Genomic DNA, 15446 nt, shown 5'->3' on the forward strand with positions numbered 1-15446 from the left:
ACAATACAATCTCTAATCCTATTTTGTCCCTTAAGCTGACAATACTTCCCGAGTCTCTTGTAGATTCGCACGGCTGCACTCTCTCTCTTTCTCTATGGGATTGTGAAGCTGCTTTCTCTCTATCTCTCTCTCTCTGGACAGTAAGTGGGTCCCTGCGTTTGACCATGCTGGTCTCCTCAGAAGGTCCAAAAGAGAATGGTCTGTAGATGAATACTCTTTTATATATTTGGATGGTTTTCAGGAGCCTTCTATAGTTCTGCCAATCAAGGAGATCCACTTAACAGTTTAAAAAAAATCAATCATTTGATTGGCTTGCTACGTTTTGTTTCTTTGTGTAGCAGGACCCAATGTCTTTCTGTCCCTTTTGTTGGGTGGATAAATGATTGGGGATATGTCTATCCAGGATAACTGATGCCTTTTACATTATGCTAATGTCACTAGCACCTGGTTTCTATGTTTGCATCATATCTGGTATCTGTGTTTTGTGACTTCACAGTTTTATGTGGTCAATATACCCACTATCCCTTGCTGTTTGGCCAAGTTAGTAATCCATGTTTTAGCAGCTGCTAAATACTCCACTCAATATTTTCACAATCCTCACGTTAGTAGGAAGCGCATTGCATTTGTGCTCCAATGTGTTATGTTGGAAAGAAGTAAGAATTGGGTCCAGAGGAGATTCACCAGGATGTTGCCTGGATTGGAACATTTTAATGAGGAAGAAAGGCTGGGTAGGTTTGGGTTGTTTTCTTTCAAGCAGTGAAGGCTGAGGTTGGGGGTGGGGGGGAAGGTGGGGAGGGGTGACCTGACAGATGTGCATAAAATTATGAGGGGTTTGGACAGGGTAAATAGAAAGCAGCTTTCCCATTATTTGGAAGTTCAGTTATAAGAGTGGCATTATTTTAAGATGAAGGGCAAAAGGTTTAGAGGAGATTTGAAGAAAGGCATTTTCATCCAGAGTGTGTTAGGAATCTGGAATGTACAGCCGAGGAAGATAGTATTTTTACTATCTTTACAATCTTTACAAAGTATGTGGAAGAGCATCTGAAATGTCATAACATTCAAGACTATGAGCTAACTGCTGGAAAATGGAATTAACATAGACTTGATGGGCCAAAAGGCCACTTTGGTGCTGTGTGAATCCATGAGATGAGGAAGGTCATTGTTTTCTATTAAATAAATTCTAGTTTCAGTTTCCAGGGAGCAAGGTCAGAATATCACCAAAGGGAAGAAAATGCCAAAATGCCCTGAGTCACACTGTTTGACATCCGTTCCACTCACTCACCACCTTCCACATAAAGCAAGCTAACTATCCTCTTCAGAGCTTGTCCAATCTGCAACAATGTGAAACCATTGGCATGATATTCCCAGACGTGGTTGAAGATCCATGGGGTGGAATACTTATGTTGAGTGTTCACTGCTAGAAAGAAATACAAGAAGCAACTTTCACACAGTAAGCTTTCACAAACAACGCTGACAAGATATTCAGTTTTAGTGATGCTCATTAAGGAAAGGGATTGGCTGTATATTGTGTAAGTGTCCATGTCTGTTCCTCTTTAAAGTGTGCAAGCAATCTTTGCATCAATTTGAAAGTTCACAGCAGGGCTGTAAGTTAACATTACATCAAAACTATGCGGCATTCCTCACCAACGCACTGAAATGTCATCCCATGTTGCTCCTGGGTGCCCTACACTCAACGGTGACCTTTTCTTCAACTTCTCGGCCAAAGGCCACCCTAATATGACCAACCCTAATCTGACCCACTGCAGGTTGAGGCAGGCCATTCCTGATGAAGGGGTCTTATCCAAAATGTCGATTCTCCTGCTCCTCAGCTGCTGCCTGACCTGCTGTGCTTTTCCAGCACTACACTCTTGACTCTGAGGCAGGTCCCTAATCTAACCCAGCAGGAGCAGGTTCGAGTCCAGTTCTGTTGGTACAAATCTGATTCACACTGTACACTCAGCAAACCGAGCCATTTGTTCCCACCTCCCTTCCCCCTCCCCACTCCCCACCCCACCATCATTGCCACCACCCAGGATTGGAGTTGCTGTGGCAAGGTGCACTTCTGCATTTATTGTCTTGACAGGAGCTACGGACCACCTGGTAAAGGTCCAAATACTTTCCAATGCATAGCTGACCTGGAATCTATTTTAGTCTTCCTGCCTACTTTTTTTTTATTTCGAAAATATACTTTATTCATTAAATTATTTGGATCTCTTTACAACTGGTCATGCTATTCTTGTGCACACATTACATTTCTTTACATACAGACATCAAAATTTATTTTTCCTATATACAAGTCTGTACATTTACTATCCAGCTCTTCTGCTGAGGCGTCAGTGGAGCCCAAATGACTGGGTGGGCCCTCTGTTCTTCTTAGGCAGGCAGATGTTACACGGTGGTCTTTCCCCACCACGCCTTGGTGGCAGCTGCCCCAAGCTTCAGCGCGCCCCTCAACATGTAGTCCTGGACCTTGGAATGTGCCAGTCTGCAACACTCAGTTGGGTCAACTACTTCAGCGGGAAGATCACCAGGTTTCGGACCGTCCAGAGAGCGTCCTTCACCTTACTGCTTACTATTAGCATTGGGTTGGAAAGGTTTGCAGACTGATACTAACCTGTTTTGGCTACATAATGATTGCACCTATGTCTGCCAAACAGCTCCTTAAAGTAACAGTGAGTACACCTAAAAAACATTGAATTCCCCCTAATGTACCTTGGATATCTTGAGTTTGTGAAAGCAGCTATACATATGCAAATTTCTTTGCTATTACGCTTTTAAATCATTGGATTAGGACATGAGCTCAACACCTGCAAGGTAAGAACATTACCATAGATCCAAGACAACTGGAAGAGAAACTATATAATAAAGGAGACAGATTAGCAACTCAAATGGCTCTTTTGATGCGACACTGAATGAATATAATTAGTGTGTACAGAAAAACAGCAGTAGGTCATTTAGAACCTTAAACTTGTTCTATTTGTAATGCAATTCATTATTAGCTCACCAGGAATGAATATTAGAATGAGACCACCGCTGGTGCTAGGTAAATTTACCTTGATGTGATCTGATAATTGGAACAGTGTTTCAAAGGCCAATTATGGTGGCCTAGCTGGTGCATGGATGGAGGTGAATAAAGATTTGCATAGGTCATGTATTTTTAAATAGGATACACTGACAAGAGTTTTATATGAGACCACTCTCATCTGTCTGTCTCAATTTCACACTAAGATGTCCATAATTGTCAATTCTGTCATTGCAGGAGTTACTTATAACCCTAGCTTTAATTTTGTACAGTTTTAGGATTCTGCTAGAGCTTATGAGAACTACTCAACTAATCCATCTTTCAATCTCACTTCTAACTCGACACCACCCACCATACATCTCTCGCTGTTCAACCTATCAGCAATAATTGCAGGTTCAATGCAGGAACCATCATTGGAAATAGACATGGCTTAGAATTCTCTTGGTATATAAACTGGTTTATAAACTGAAAAATCATGAACTTATACTGGGAGACTTTAGACAGTACTGATCTCAGATGGATAGGAAAAAACAAGGACTGCAGATGCTGGAAACCAGATTCTAGATTAGAGTGGTGCTGGAAAAGCACAGCAGGTCAGGCAGCAGCCGAGGAGCAGGAAAATCGACGTTTCGGGCAAAAGGGGCTTTTGCCCGAAACGTTGATTTTCCTGCTCCTCAGATGCTGCCTGAACTGCTATGCTTTTCCAGCACCACTCTGATCTCAGACGGAGTATTAATATTCACATTGTGAAAATTAGGGTAAAACTTTACGGATTGAATAGCTGGAAGATAATATAAAGCCCAGGAACGTAAAATATTGGACGCCACTTCGGCACAGCAGCCCAAGAGCTCTGAGTAGCAATTATGGAAACCAATGCAATCTACTTCTCTCATCTTCCAAGTGAATTAAAGAAGTACTCAATCGAGGGCACTTGAGCTTCATGGGTTGTACAATGATACAGAGTGTCTCACTGAATGTGAAATCTGTGCTGTTTGGTTTCAAATATATACATAACATGTAAACAAAAGCAAAACTCACAAATTAGCATCTACCAGCCTCCAAAAGGATCAATTATTTTTCTCCCACTTGTGAGTTGGAGCAGCACGATAATAAGTGCTATGGTCTCTATGCCCCTAACTCCATCCCTGGCTGAGAGGTCTGTTTGGGAAGGACAACTACACTGTAGACATTTAATAGCTAATTGGCTAGAGGCAGGATTTCCACCATTCATAAGTGCCACCTTAGAAAGCTGAGACAATCAGTGCCAGTAGCGCCAGTGGGAGCACTGGTCACTGCTGGTAATGCATTCGAATACCATAGAGTTGATTTGTCATAGATTGAACCAGTGCAACCCTTTGGAGGCTGGCAGAGTCTAGGTTCACTAGCGTCCTTTAGGGAAGGAGATCTGCCGTCTTTACCTACTCTAGCCTACATGTGACTCTAGATCTACAGCAAGATAGGATTGGCTCTTAACTGCCCTCTGGGTATTTTTAGATGGGCAATAAAAGCTGGCCCAGTCAGCAGTACTCATCCCATGAATGAATGAAAAAATGAGTGCCATCAGTTCTGATAGCAGAACCTCCTCCAGAACCATTACCACAACTTCCACATGTCCAGTCTTCAGACTCTTGTATTTCCTGGGTGAGAGACCTCTCTCACTAATCTTGGGCTACACTCTACCCTTGATCTTTTTTATTTAAAACAAAAATCTTCCTGCTTTAGCAATGGCATTGCCTCTTATATAAAGAAAATCAAGGTTTAATCACAATTGATGCTGTAACTACACCATTTATGGGGAAACAGCAGGAAAATGGATGTGAAAAATGTTGGATCAGCCATGATCCTATTGAATGGTGGAGCAGGCCCTAGGGGCTGAATGGCCTACTCCTCCTCTTTCCTGTGATCCTAAATATAAGACACAGAAGTTTGATAAATACAGGCAAATAAACAAAATGTAATTTATTGACAGGCCAACCTTGTTTAACTGGAATGCAAAAAAAGAATAATGACATTGAGGACAAAATGAAATGACAAATTGTACGCTGAATATTTGGGAAGGAGAGCATTATTTTTAAAATGAGGTGGAAAACAACTAACATGACCAGGAGATACAATAGCTAATTATTAATATTATTTATGATAGGTTAAAATTAGACTTACATTTTTCTGTGAGAATTGCTGCATGAGATCAACTAGTTATTATTTATTGATTTGTTTCATTTAACACAGAAGGGCAATGATTGAGGAACAATTATCTTCCTCCCAGCAGTGGTCTCATTACTTATTGTAAAGGAACACAGAAATATAACAGTTATAAATGCAAAAAAAATGTCAATTTCTTTCAATTTGCACAAGAGTTGTATTTTCATTTGATCTCAAAATATATTCAATCAAGAAAGCCCAGTTAAGTTTCATGTTTCATTTGCACTGAATACTGTAAAGTCTACCAATAGGTGCATGAAAGAATAAATGCAAAAATGGTAATTATTTTAAATCTATTCATTCGATATTTTTCCATCCTAGAATTCCTGAGATAAATCCATTTAATATTTCAGTGAAACATCATGTATAAAAAGAGGCATTGCTGCAGTTTGAGGATCTGATAAGCCTGAAGCAGAAAATGGTATGTGCAAAACAGATGTCACATGTGTGCAATGCATGAGATTCTTTGAAGTTGGAGATGAAGGATGTTGTGAAGCAAAGGGAGCTTTATCACAGAATCACAGGAACCCTGCTGCAAGGAAGGAGGCTATTCAAGCCATCATGCCTGCACACCACTCAAATGAACCACCTCTACTTTTTCCACTATATTCTTGCACATTGTTTGGACAGAAACCATCATCCAATACTCTCTTGAATGCCTCAGTTGAACCTGTCTCCACCATACTTCCAGGCAGTGCATTCCACACACAAACCGCTCACTGAGCTAAAAGAGTTTTTATCTTATCGCCAATGCTTCTTTTGCATGTAAAAATCACTTTAAATCTGTGCCTCTTTTTGATCTTTTTAGAAGTGGGAACAGTTTCTCCCTATCCTCTCTATCAGCACACTCACGATTTTGAAAACTTCTAATAGATATTAAAACTTCCTTCTCTCCAAGGAGAACCATCCCAACCTTTCAACCTATCCTCATTAACAGAAGTTCCTGTGGAACCAATCATGTAAGACACTTCTGCACTCTCTCTCCAATGTGTTCACATCTTTCCAATGTGTTCACATCTCTCCTATAATATGGCACCCAAGACTGTACACAATACTTCAACTGAGCTCTCACAAGTGTCTTATGCAAGTTCAATAACATCTCCTTGCTCTTCTACTCTATGCCCATATTAATAAAGCAGAGAACATTGTATGCTTTACTTACTGAACTCTCCACTTGTCCTTCCACCTTCAATGATCTGTGCACAGAATAGAACAGGTCCGTGTACTCTGCATCCTGTTTTAGAATTGCATGCCTCATTTTATATTGTCTTTCCATGTTCTTCCGACCAAGTACATCACCTCATACATCTCTGCACTGAAACTTACCAACCACTTATATGCCCACTCCACCAACATGTTTACGGACTTTTCAAAGTCAACACTGTTCTCCTTACAGTTTGCAAGTCTTTCAAGTTTCGTGTTATCTGCACACTTTAAAATTGTCCCCTGCACATCGAGTTCTAGGTTATTCATATATATCAGGAAAATGAAGGATCCCAATACTGAACCTAGCAAACTCCACTGCAATCCTTCCTCCAGCCCTAACAGAACCGAGTCTTATGTGTTAATAAAGACACAAAGTGCTGGAAATACTCCGCAGGCCTGGGAGTATCTGTGGAGAGAGAAACCCCACTGAAGAAGAGACATACCAGACTTGAAATGTGAACTATTTCTCAGCCCATGAATTCTGCCAGAACTGCTGAGTTCCTCCAGCACTTTCTATTTTTAATACCGAGATCTAACGATAGCAGTTATTTTGTTTTACTTATAGAACATAGAACAGTACAGCACAGTACAGGCCCTTCGGCCCTTGATGTTGCGGCGACCTGTGAAACTAATCTGAAACCCATCCCACCTACACTATTCCATTTTCATCCACACGTCAATCCAATGACCATTTAAATGCCCTTAAAGTTGGCAAGTCTATTACTGTTGTCAGCAGTGTGTTCCATGCCCCTACTACTCTGAGTAAAGAAACTACCTCTGACATCTGTTCTATATCTATCACCCCTCACCGTGTGGGCGGCACGGTGGCACAGTGGTTAGCACTGCTGCCTCGCAGCGCCGGAGACCCGGGTTCAATTCCCGCCTCAGGCGACCGACTGTGTGGAGTTTGCACGTTCTCCCCGTGTCTGCGTGGGTTTCCTCCGGGTGCTCCGGTTTCCTCCCACAGTCCAAAGATGTGCAGGTCAGGTGAATTGGCCATGCTAAATTGCCCGTAGTGTTAGGTAAGGGGTAGATGTAGATGTAGGGGTATGGGTGGGTTACGCTTCGGCGGGGCGGTGTGGACTTGTTGGGCCGGAGGGCCTGTTTCCACACTGTAAGTAATCTAATCTAATCAATTTAAAGCTATGCCCTCTCATGCTAGCCATCATCATCTGAAGAAAAAGGCTTTCACTGTCCACCCTATTTAAACCTCTGATTATCTTATATGTTTCAATTAAGTCACCTCCCAACCTTCTTGTCTCCAATGAAAGCAGCCTCAAATTCCTCAGCCTTTCCTCGTAAGATCTTCCCTCCATACCAGGCAACATCCTAGTAAATCTCCTCTGAACCCTTTCCAAATCTTCTACATCCTTCTCATAATGCGGTGACCAGAACTGTATGCAATACTTTGAGTGTGGCCGCACCAGAGTTTTGTACAGCTGCAGCATGCCTTCATGGTTCTGAAACTCAATCCCTCTACTAATAAAAGCTAACACACTGTAAGCCTTCTGATGAAGGGCTCTTGCCCAAAACGTCGATTCCCCTGCTCCTTGGATGCTGCCTGACTGCTGCGTTTTTCCAGCACCACACTCTTGACTCTGATCTCCAGCATCTGCAATCCTCACTTTCTCCTTCTTAACAACCCTTTGAGGGCGGCACGGTGGCACAGTGGTTAGCACTGCTGCCTCACAGCGCCAGAGACCTGGGTTCAATTCCCGACTCAGGTGACTGACTGTGTGGAGTTTGCACATTCTCCCCGTGTCTGCGTGGGTTTCCTCCGGGTGCTCCGGTTTCCTCCCACAGTCCAAAGATGTGCAGGTTAGGTGAATTGGCCATGCTAAATTGCCCGTAGTGATAGGTAAAAGGGTAAATGTAGGAGAATGGGTGGGTTGCGCTTCGGCGGGTCGGTGTGGACTTGTTGGGCCAAAGGGCCTGTTTCCACACTGTAAGTAATCTAATCTAATCTAACCCTATCAAACTGGGTGGCAACTTTCAGGGATCTATGTACAGGGACACCAAGATCCCTCTGCACATCCACAGTACTCTGCATTCCTGTTACTCCTTCCAAAGTGAATGACCTCACATTTTTCTGCATTAAACTCCATTTACCATCTCTCAGCCCAGGTCTGCAGCTTAGCTATGTCCCTCTGTAACCTACAACATCCTTCGGCACTATCCACAACTCTACCGACCTTAGAGTCATCTGCAAATTTACTAACCGATCCTTCTATGCCCTCATCCAGGTCATTTATAAAAATTACAAATAGCAATGGACCCAAAACAGATCCTTGTGGTATCCCACTAGTAATTAAACTCAAGGATGAACATTTCCCATCAACCACCACTCTGTCTTCTTTCAACTAGCCAATTTCTGATCCAAACCGCTAAATCACCCTTAATCCCATGCCTCCATATTTTGTGCAATAGCTTACCATGGGGAACCTTATCAAACACCTTACTGAAATCCATATACACTACATCAACTGCTTTACTCTCATTCACTTGTTTGGGCACCTTCTCAAGGAATTCAGTAAGGTTTGTGAGGCATGACCTACCCTTCTCAAAACCGTGTTGACTATCCCCAATCAACTTATTCCTTTCTCAATGAGTATAAATTCTATCTCATATAACCTTTTCCAACACTTTACCCACAACCGAAGTAAAGCTCACTGGTCTATAATTTATTATCCACCCTCAATGTCAAGCATTATCTGTGAATGCTTGATATTGAAGATGCATTCCAAATGTGGTAAGTGTTCAAGGTTCCACAAAACAAAGAGGCAGATCAGAAAGCAACGTTTTCACAAAAGTTTTTGAATTAAATTTGATGACATTAAATTGAGACACAGTGTTCATAAACAGGAAAAAGATAATCATGAAAAAGATATTTTAAAAAAACTTCAAAGTATAAGAAAAAAATTGCACCTTACAACAGCCGGGTAAAACAGCAGATGCTGTCATTGTAGATCTGAAACACCCTGAGGACTTTGACTATCTGCTCAGCTTGTTTGATCCTCCAGACAGGGACAACAGTATCCAGAGGGAATTGTGAATCTCTCTCTCAATTAGTATGGCAATGGAAAAAGATGAAAGAACATTCAAGATGAAACCTCAGACTGACACTTACTAGTGACTGACTCCTTGGTCTGTGATCCCACTTATAACAAGAAAGTGTCTTTACCTGTAGTTTGATTCTGTACTGCACTGTCTATTTTGATTGTGGTTTTACTGTTCAAGTTGAGGAGATGACAGAATTGAACACTTTTTTCATTCTTTGGATATGAGTGACCAACTCCCAATTAGATATTTTTCCAATTTCCTTTTGGAATTATCAAACTTGTTTCACCTGCTGTCTCTATCCATTCCTCAGTTGGATTTTTGTTAACACTAAACCTCAGTTTAAATTGGAATTTGAAACCTGAATCACTGTGTCACAGATGTTGATAACTAAATTTATTCAGCAAATAACTGGATCATTGCTCTTCTCATAATCATTATCTTTTCAAAGGGAATAAATTGGAAGTAGCTCCACAGAACACAGAGTCTAAAACTTGGTGTGATCTATTAGCATCTCTGCTCCACATATCCTCCCTTACACATTTATACATATATCACACACATTCTATCTCAGAAAATATTACTTTCTAATTTTTAATTGACTTTTTTAAATGTAAGTATCATTTAAAATATTGTTTTGAAGTATATAGAAATCTATCAATCTCTGTCTTGAATGTGCTCAAAGACGGAGCCTCCATATCCCTCTGGGACAGAAAATCCTAAGACTGACCAACCTCTGAATGAACAAATCAGTACTAAATGACCTACCCCTTATCCTGAAACAGTCTGATTTAGAATCCCCAAGCCAGGGGGAGGCAGCCTCCTACGTCTGAGCAATTAAGCTCTGAAATAATTCTGTATGCTTGAGTGGGATCACCTCTCACTGAGAGTGGAGAGAACAAAAGCCCAGGCTACTCAACTTTTCATCATAGGATATTATCCCAGGAATTACTTCAGTGAACATCTGTTGCACTCTGTCTACAGCTAATCAGACCATTGATATTTTCATCCAAATCACACATATATATTGCAAACAACAAAAATTCCAGCACTGATCCTTGCAGTCCACCACTAGTCACAGATTCGGAGATGCCAGTGTTGGACTGGGGCGTACAAAATTAAAAATCACACAACACCAGGTTATAGTCCAACAGGTTTAATTGGAAGCACACTAGCTTTTGGAGCGACGCTCCTTCATCAGGTGACAATCATCTGAAGAAGGAGCGTCGCTCCGAAAGCTAGTGTGCTTCCAATTAAGCCTGTTGGACTATAACCTGGTGTTGTGTGATTTTTAACTAGTCACAGGCTTATAGTCAGAAAGCACTGCTCCACAATTAATTCTCTGTTTTCTATGACCAAGCCAATTTTGTGTTGAACTTACAATTTTCTGTGGATCCCATGTGACTTAATCTTCTGGACTCGGCCTACCATGAGGTACATTGTCAAATGTTTTAGTTAAGTCCATATAGGCCATGTCCAATGCCCTACTCTCATCAATCAGCTTCATCACTTCCTCAAAAAACTTTTTAAAAATTTGGGGGACAAGATCTTTGCTGCACAAAGCTATGCTGACCATTCCTACTAAGTTCATTATTTTCCAAATGCAAGTAAATCCTATCCCTAAGTAATTTCTCCAATTATTTTGTGACCACTCATCAGCCTATAATTTTCTAGAATAATATCCCAGTTACCCTTCTTAAACAAAAGAACATCATTGGCTACTCTCCAGTCATCCAGCATCTTGCTTGTGGCGAAAGAGAATCCACAGATCTCTGTCAAGACCTCAGCAATCTCCTCTCTTCCCTCCCCCGTTATCCTGGGATAGATCCCATGGGGTGTTACCTATCTTAATGTTTTTCAAGACATGCAACACCTCCTCCTTCTTAATAGTGACATGCTTTAGAACATCAACATACCCCTCTCTAATCTTACCATCATCGACGTCCTTCTCTCTGGTGAATACCAATGCAAAGTACTCATTAAGGACTTCACACACTTCCACTGGCTCCAGGCATATATTCCCTCTTTTGTCCTTGACTGGACCTACCTTTTCCCTAGCTACCCTCTTGCTCTTAATATATGTATAACCTGCAAACTCCTACTTGCCAAGAACATTTCATCGTCCCTTCTACCCCTCCTAATTCCTTGTGTAATTTATTTCCTGTTTCCTAAACCATACATATGCTTCCCTTTGCTTTTCTTTTTGACTAAACTTTAAATATTTCTTGTCATCAAGGGCTCCCGAAACTTGCCATCATTCTATGATAGTAAATTTGAGCTTGTATCACTTTTCACTGACCTTGGATTTCCTCCATAACTAAAGAAGTCCACAGCCCATACATTCCAAACCAACATTCCTGAGAGTCTGTTCACCCTGCTATAGGAAGGATTTTATTAGACTGAAGAGGGTGCAGAAAAGATTTACCAGGATATTACTGAGACTGGATAAAGCTGGGGCATTCCTCACTGGGGTGTGGAAGGTTGAGGGTTAACCTGATAGAGATTTATAAAATCATGAGGGGAAATGGATAAGGTGAATAGCAAAGATCTTTTCTCTAAGGTGGGGGAGTTCAAAACTAGGGGGCATATTTTTAAAGTGAGAGAAGAAAGATTTATAAGGGGCCTGAGCAGCAACCTTTTCACACAGAGGGTGGTTTGTGTGTGGAATGAACTGCCAGAGGAAGTGACAGACGCGGATACAGTTACAACATTTAAAAAAGATTTGGACAGGTACATGAATAGGAAATGTTCAGAGGGATATGGGCCAAATACAGAAAAATGGGACTTATTTTAGTTTGGGAACTTTGGTCAGCATAGACAAGTTAGACGGAAGGGTCTGTTTCCTTGTTGTATGATTCTATGACTCTGGGAGGTTGGCCTTATTCTCCATGGGTTACATAATTTCTTATTGAACATATAAACAAAGACAGCAGCAGGCTATTTGGTCCCATGTGAATGTATTTAATAATAGCTTTAGAGCAATCACATATCCTCCATGCAGAATGGAAAGATCATGGTGGTTATGATTTGATGTTTGTTCTGTTGAATGTGCCAGTTTATGTAATCACGCTCTGAATGCAGACATGTGGTATAGCAACTGAAGCATCTTGAGGCTGGAGCATCAATGGTGAACCGGGGTGTGTGCCTGTATATATATTAGTGTGCAATAATCCAACAAGGTTTCTTGTCCAGTCTTTAGATTTATCAAATATAATTTCCCACCTTACAATGGAGGGATAAACTCTCAACATTTAGTGATGCCAGTCCAATGCCATTACCATGCTGTCACTTGATCTACATTAGCAAAGAGAATATCACCCCAACTGCAATCAAGTAACTCTTTGTTTCCATGACACAATACCTCACAATATGATGCATTTACCCAAAAATCAAACAATATTTCCTTCGCAAGGGAAATGGTGCAAAAACACCAATAGTTTCACTTGTTCTTCAATTTGAGTGCAGGTGAGCCAGTGAAGAAATATTCTCAACTATGGAATAGGTAGATTAGTTGACCCAATAGCTAGTTTGCAATACAGAGTAATACTAACAACTCAGGTTCAATTCCCACACTGACTGAGATTACCATGAAGGTCCAACATTTTTCCCTTGCCTGAAGAGTGCTGACCCATCAGGGTTAAACCCCGGCCAATTGTCTGTCCTTAATGGAAGGGCACCCCTGCAGTCTGGCAACTTTATCTTCTTTATTCTCAATTAGAAACACTTACAGGAATTTCAACTTCTTGTTTAACCTCTGTGTTGACTGCTGCACCATCCTTTGCTGGACATGTTTGTAACGTTTCTCCCAGCAACTCGTCCGTTATGATTATCTGACACAAAAACAGTAAAGTAAAGAATTGTTAAATAGAAGAAAAATGTCAGATCTTGTGGTGCGTTTCATTCCCACTCTTACCTTGTAGCATGATCCACGAATGATAGCTTTAGAGCAATCACATATCCGCCATGCAGAATGGAAAGCTTGGCTATAAGTGATCAAGATTAATTTCATATAACCTCTGATTTTCTGGAAGTATAGCATAGAACATAGGTGTAGGAGAAGGCCATTTGGCCCTTCAATATGATCATGGCTGATCAGGCAATCTCAGTATCCTATTCCCGTTTTCTCTCCATATCCAATGATCCCTTTAGCTACAAGGGCCATATCCAACTGCCTCTTGAATATATCCAACAAACTGGCCCCAACAGCTTCCTGTGGGAAAGAATTCCACAGGTTCACAACTCTCTGAGTGAAGAAATTCTTCCTCATCTCAGTCCTGAATGGCATACCTCTTATTCTTGACTGCTTCTAATCCTGCTATAATCAGGAAGCACTGATGCAGTTTCAGTCATAAGTTCAGTTCCAGAGGTAGCATGGTGGTTATTGGTGTGAGGGACCTGCGTTCAATTCCATGCTTGGGTGACTGTGTGTGTAGAGTTTGCGCATTCTCCCCGTGACTGCTTGGGTTTCCTCCCACAGTCACAAAGATGTGCAGGTTAGGTGGATTGGACATGCTGTAGTGTCCAGGGTTCTATAGGCTAGGTGGATTAGTTATGGGAATTGTAGGGTCAAAGCAATGGGGTGGATCTTGGTAGGATGCTCTTCAGAGAGTCGGTGTGGACTTGATCGGCTGAATGACCTGCTTCCACACTGTAAGGATTCTGTGTTTGCTCTGGTTGATTCTCCTTTTTAAGTCGACTGTGTGCTGCTTAAACAGACTCTGCCAAGTTAATAAATGACTCGCTTTCAGTCATGTCTTAACCACTACTTCACCCCAAGCTGGAAGTAAGATACCAATCACCTTGGAGTTGACGATGAAATCTGCTGTTCCTATACTTGATTGCACAATGCTGGACATTAGAAGATCAGATCAGACATGTCGCCCTGACTTATATAGACTATACTGTTGTTTCATTGCTGCTGCTAGATCATGGTCTTGGATCTCTGCTCAGATTGGCATTGTGGCTGCAATAGTTCAGGAAGGAGTCTCAGCATCACCTTCTCAGAAACAGTTAGGGCTAAACAATGGATGTTGGCCGAGCCAGGGATGCCCACATCCCGTGAATAACTCATCCTGGCCTGTCCCCTCCATGACACAAAGCTGGGTGGATAGATGATCTATGAGGAAGGTGAAAAGAAGCTTTAGTTGAGCTTGTGGGCAAATGCATGTCAGACACAGTATAATGTGGGTAACCATGAGATTATCTACTTTGGTAGTAAAAACAGGAAGGCTGATTATTACCTGAATCTGATTGAGAAAGACAGAAGTTGAACAAAACCTGAGTGCCCTTGTGCATCAGACGCTGAAAGTAAGCCTTCAGATGCAACAGCTGGTAAAGAAGGCAAATGGTACGTTGTCTTCTCAGTGACAGGATTGGAGTATAGGAGCAGGGATGTCTTGCTGCAAATGTGCAGGGCCTTGGAGAGACCACACTTGGAGTACTCTGTGCATTTTTGGTCTCCAAGAGGCCTGGCAATGGAGGGAATGCAACACAGGTTTACCAGACTGATCCCTGGGATGTCAGGACTGATGTATGAAGAGAGATTGGATCGGTTAGAACTGTATTCAATGTACGTTTGAAGAATAAGGAGGGATCTCATAGAAAACTATAAAATGCTGTAAACATCAGATGTTCCTGATGGTGGGAGAGTCCAACCAAGCTTCATAGTTTAAGGATACAGGGTAGGCCATTTAAAATTGAGATGAGGAGAAAATTCTCCACCCAGAGAGTGGTGAACCTGTAGAATTCTCTGTAACCGAAAGTGTTGAGACCAAAACTCTGAATGCTTCAAGGAGGAGTTGGATATAGGTCCCAGGGCCAAAGAGATTAAAAGGTATGGGGAAAAAATTGGAACAATAGTGGGGGGGGGGGGGGGGGGGGAGTGGTTTTGGTGTGGTTGAAATTCCAAAATATGCACATTGGGACATTGTTCACCTAATCCTCCAAATCAGCCCACCCA

At 41.7% G+C, this 15446-nt stretch overlaps 1 protein-coding gene across 1 annotated transcript in view; it reads right to left on the reverse strand.

The window, feature by feature from the left end:
• The window catches only part of LOC140453280 (uncharacterized), a 37668-nt gene that overhangs the window by 5835 nt on the left and 16387 nt on the right, over positions 1-15446 (reverse strand). Inside the window, exon 3 of the mRNA XM_072547839.1 lies at positions 13216-13317. Within this exon, the coding sequence (XP_072403940.1) occupies positions 13216-13317 (102 nt within the window). The remainder of the gene's footprint in view (positions 1-13215; positions 13318-15446) is intronic.

Source organism: Chiloscyllium punctatum, chromosome 27 (assembly GCF_047496795.1).
Source record: "Chiloscyllium punctatum isolate Juve2018m chromosome 27, sChiPun1.3, whole genome shotgun sequence".
Classification (NCBI taxonomy): domain Eukaryota; kingdom Metazoa; phylum Chordata; class Chondrichthyes; order Orectolobiformes; family Hemiscylliidae; genus Chiloscyllium; species Chiloscyllium punctatum.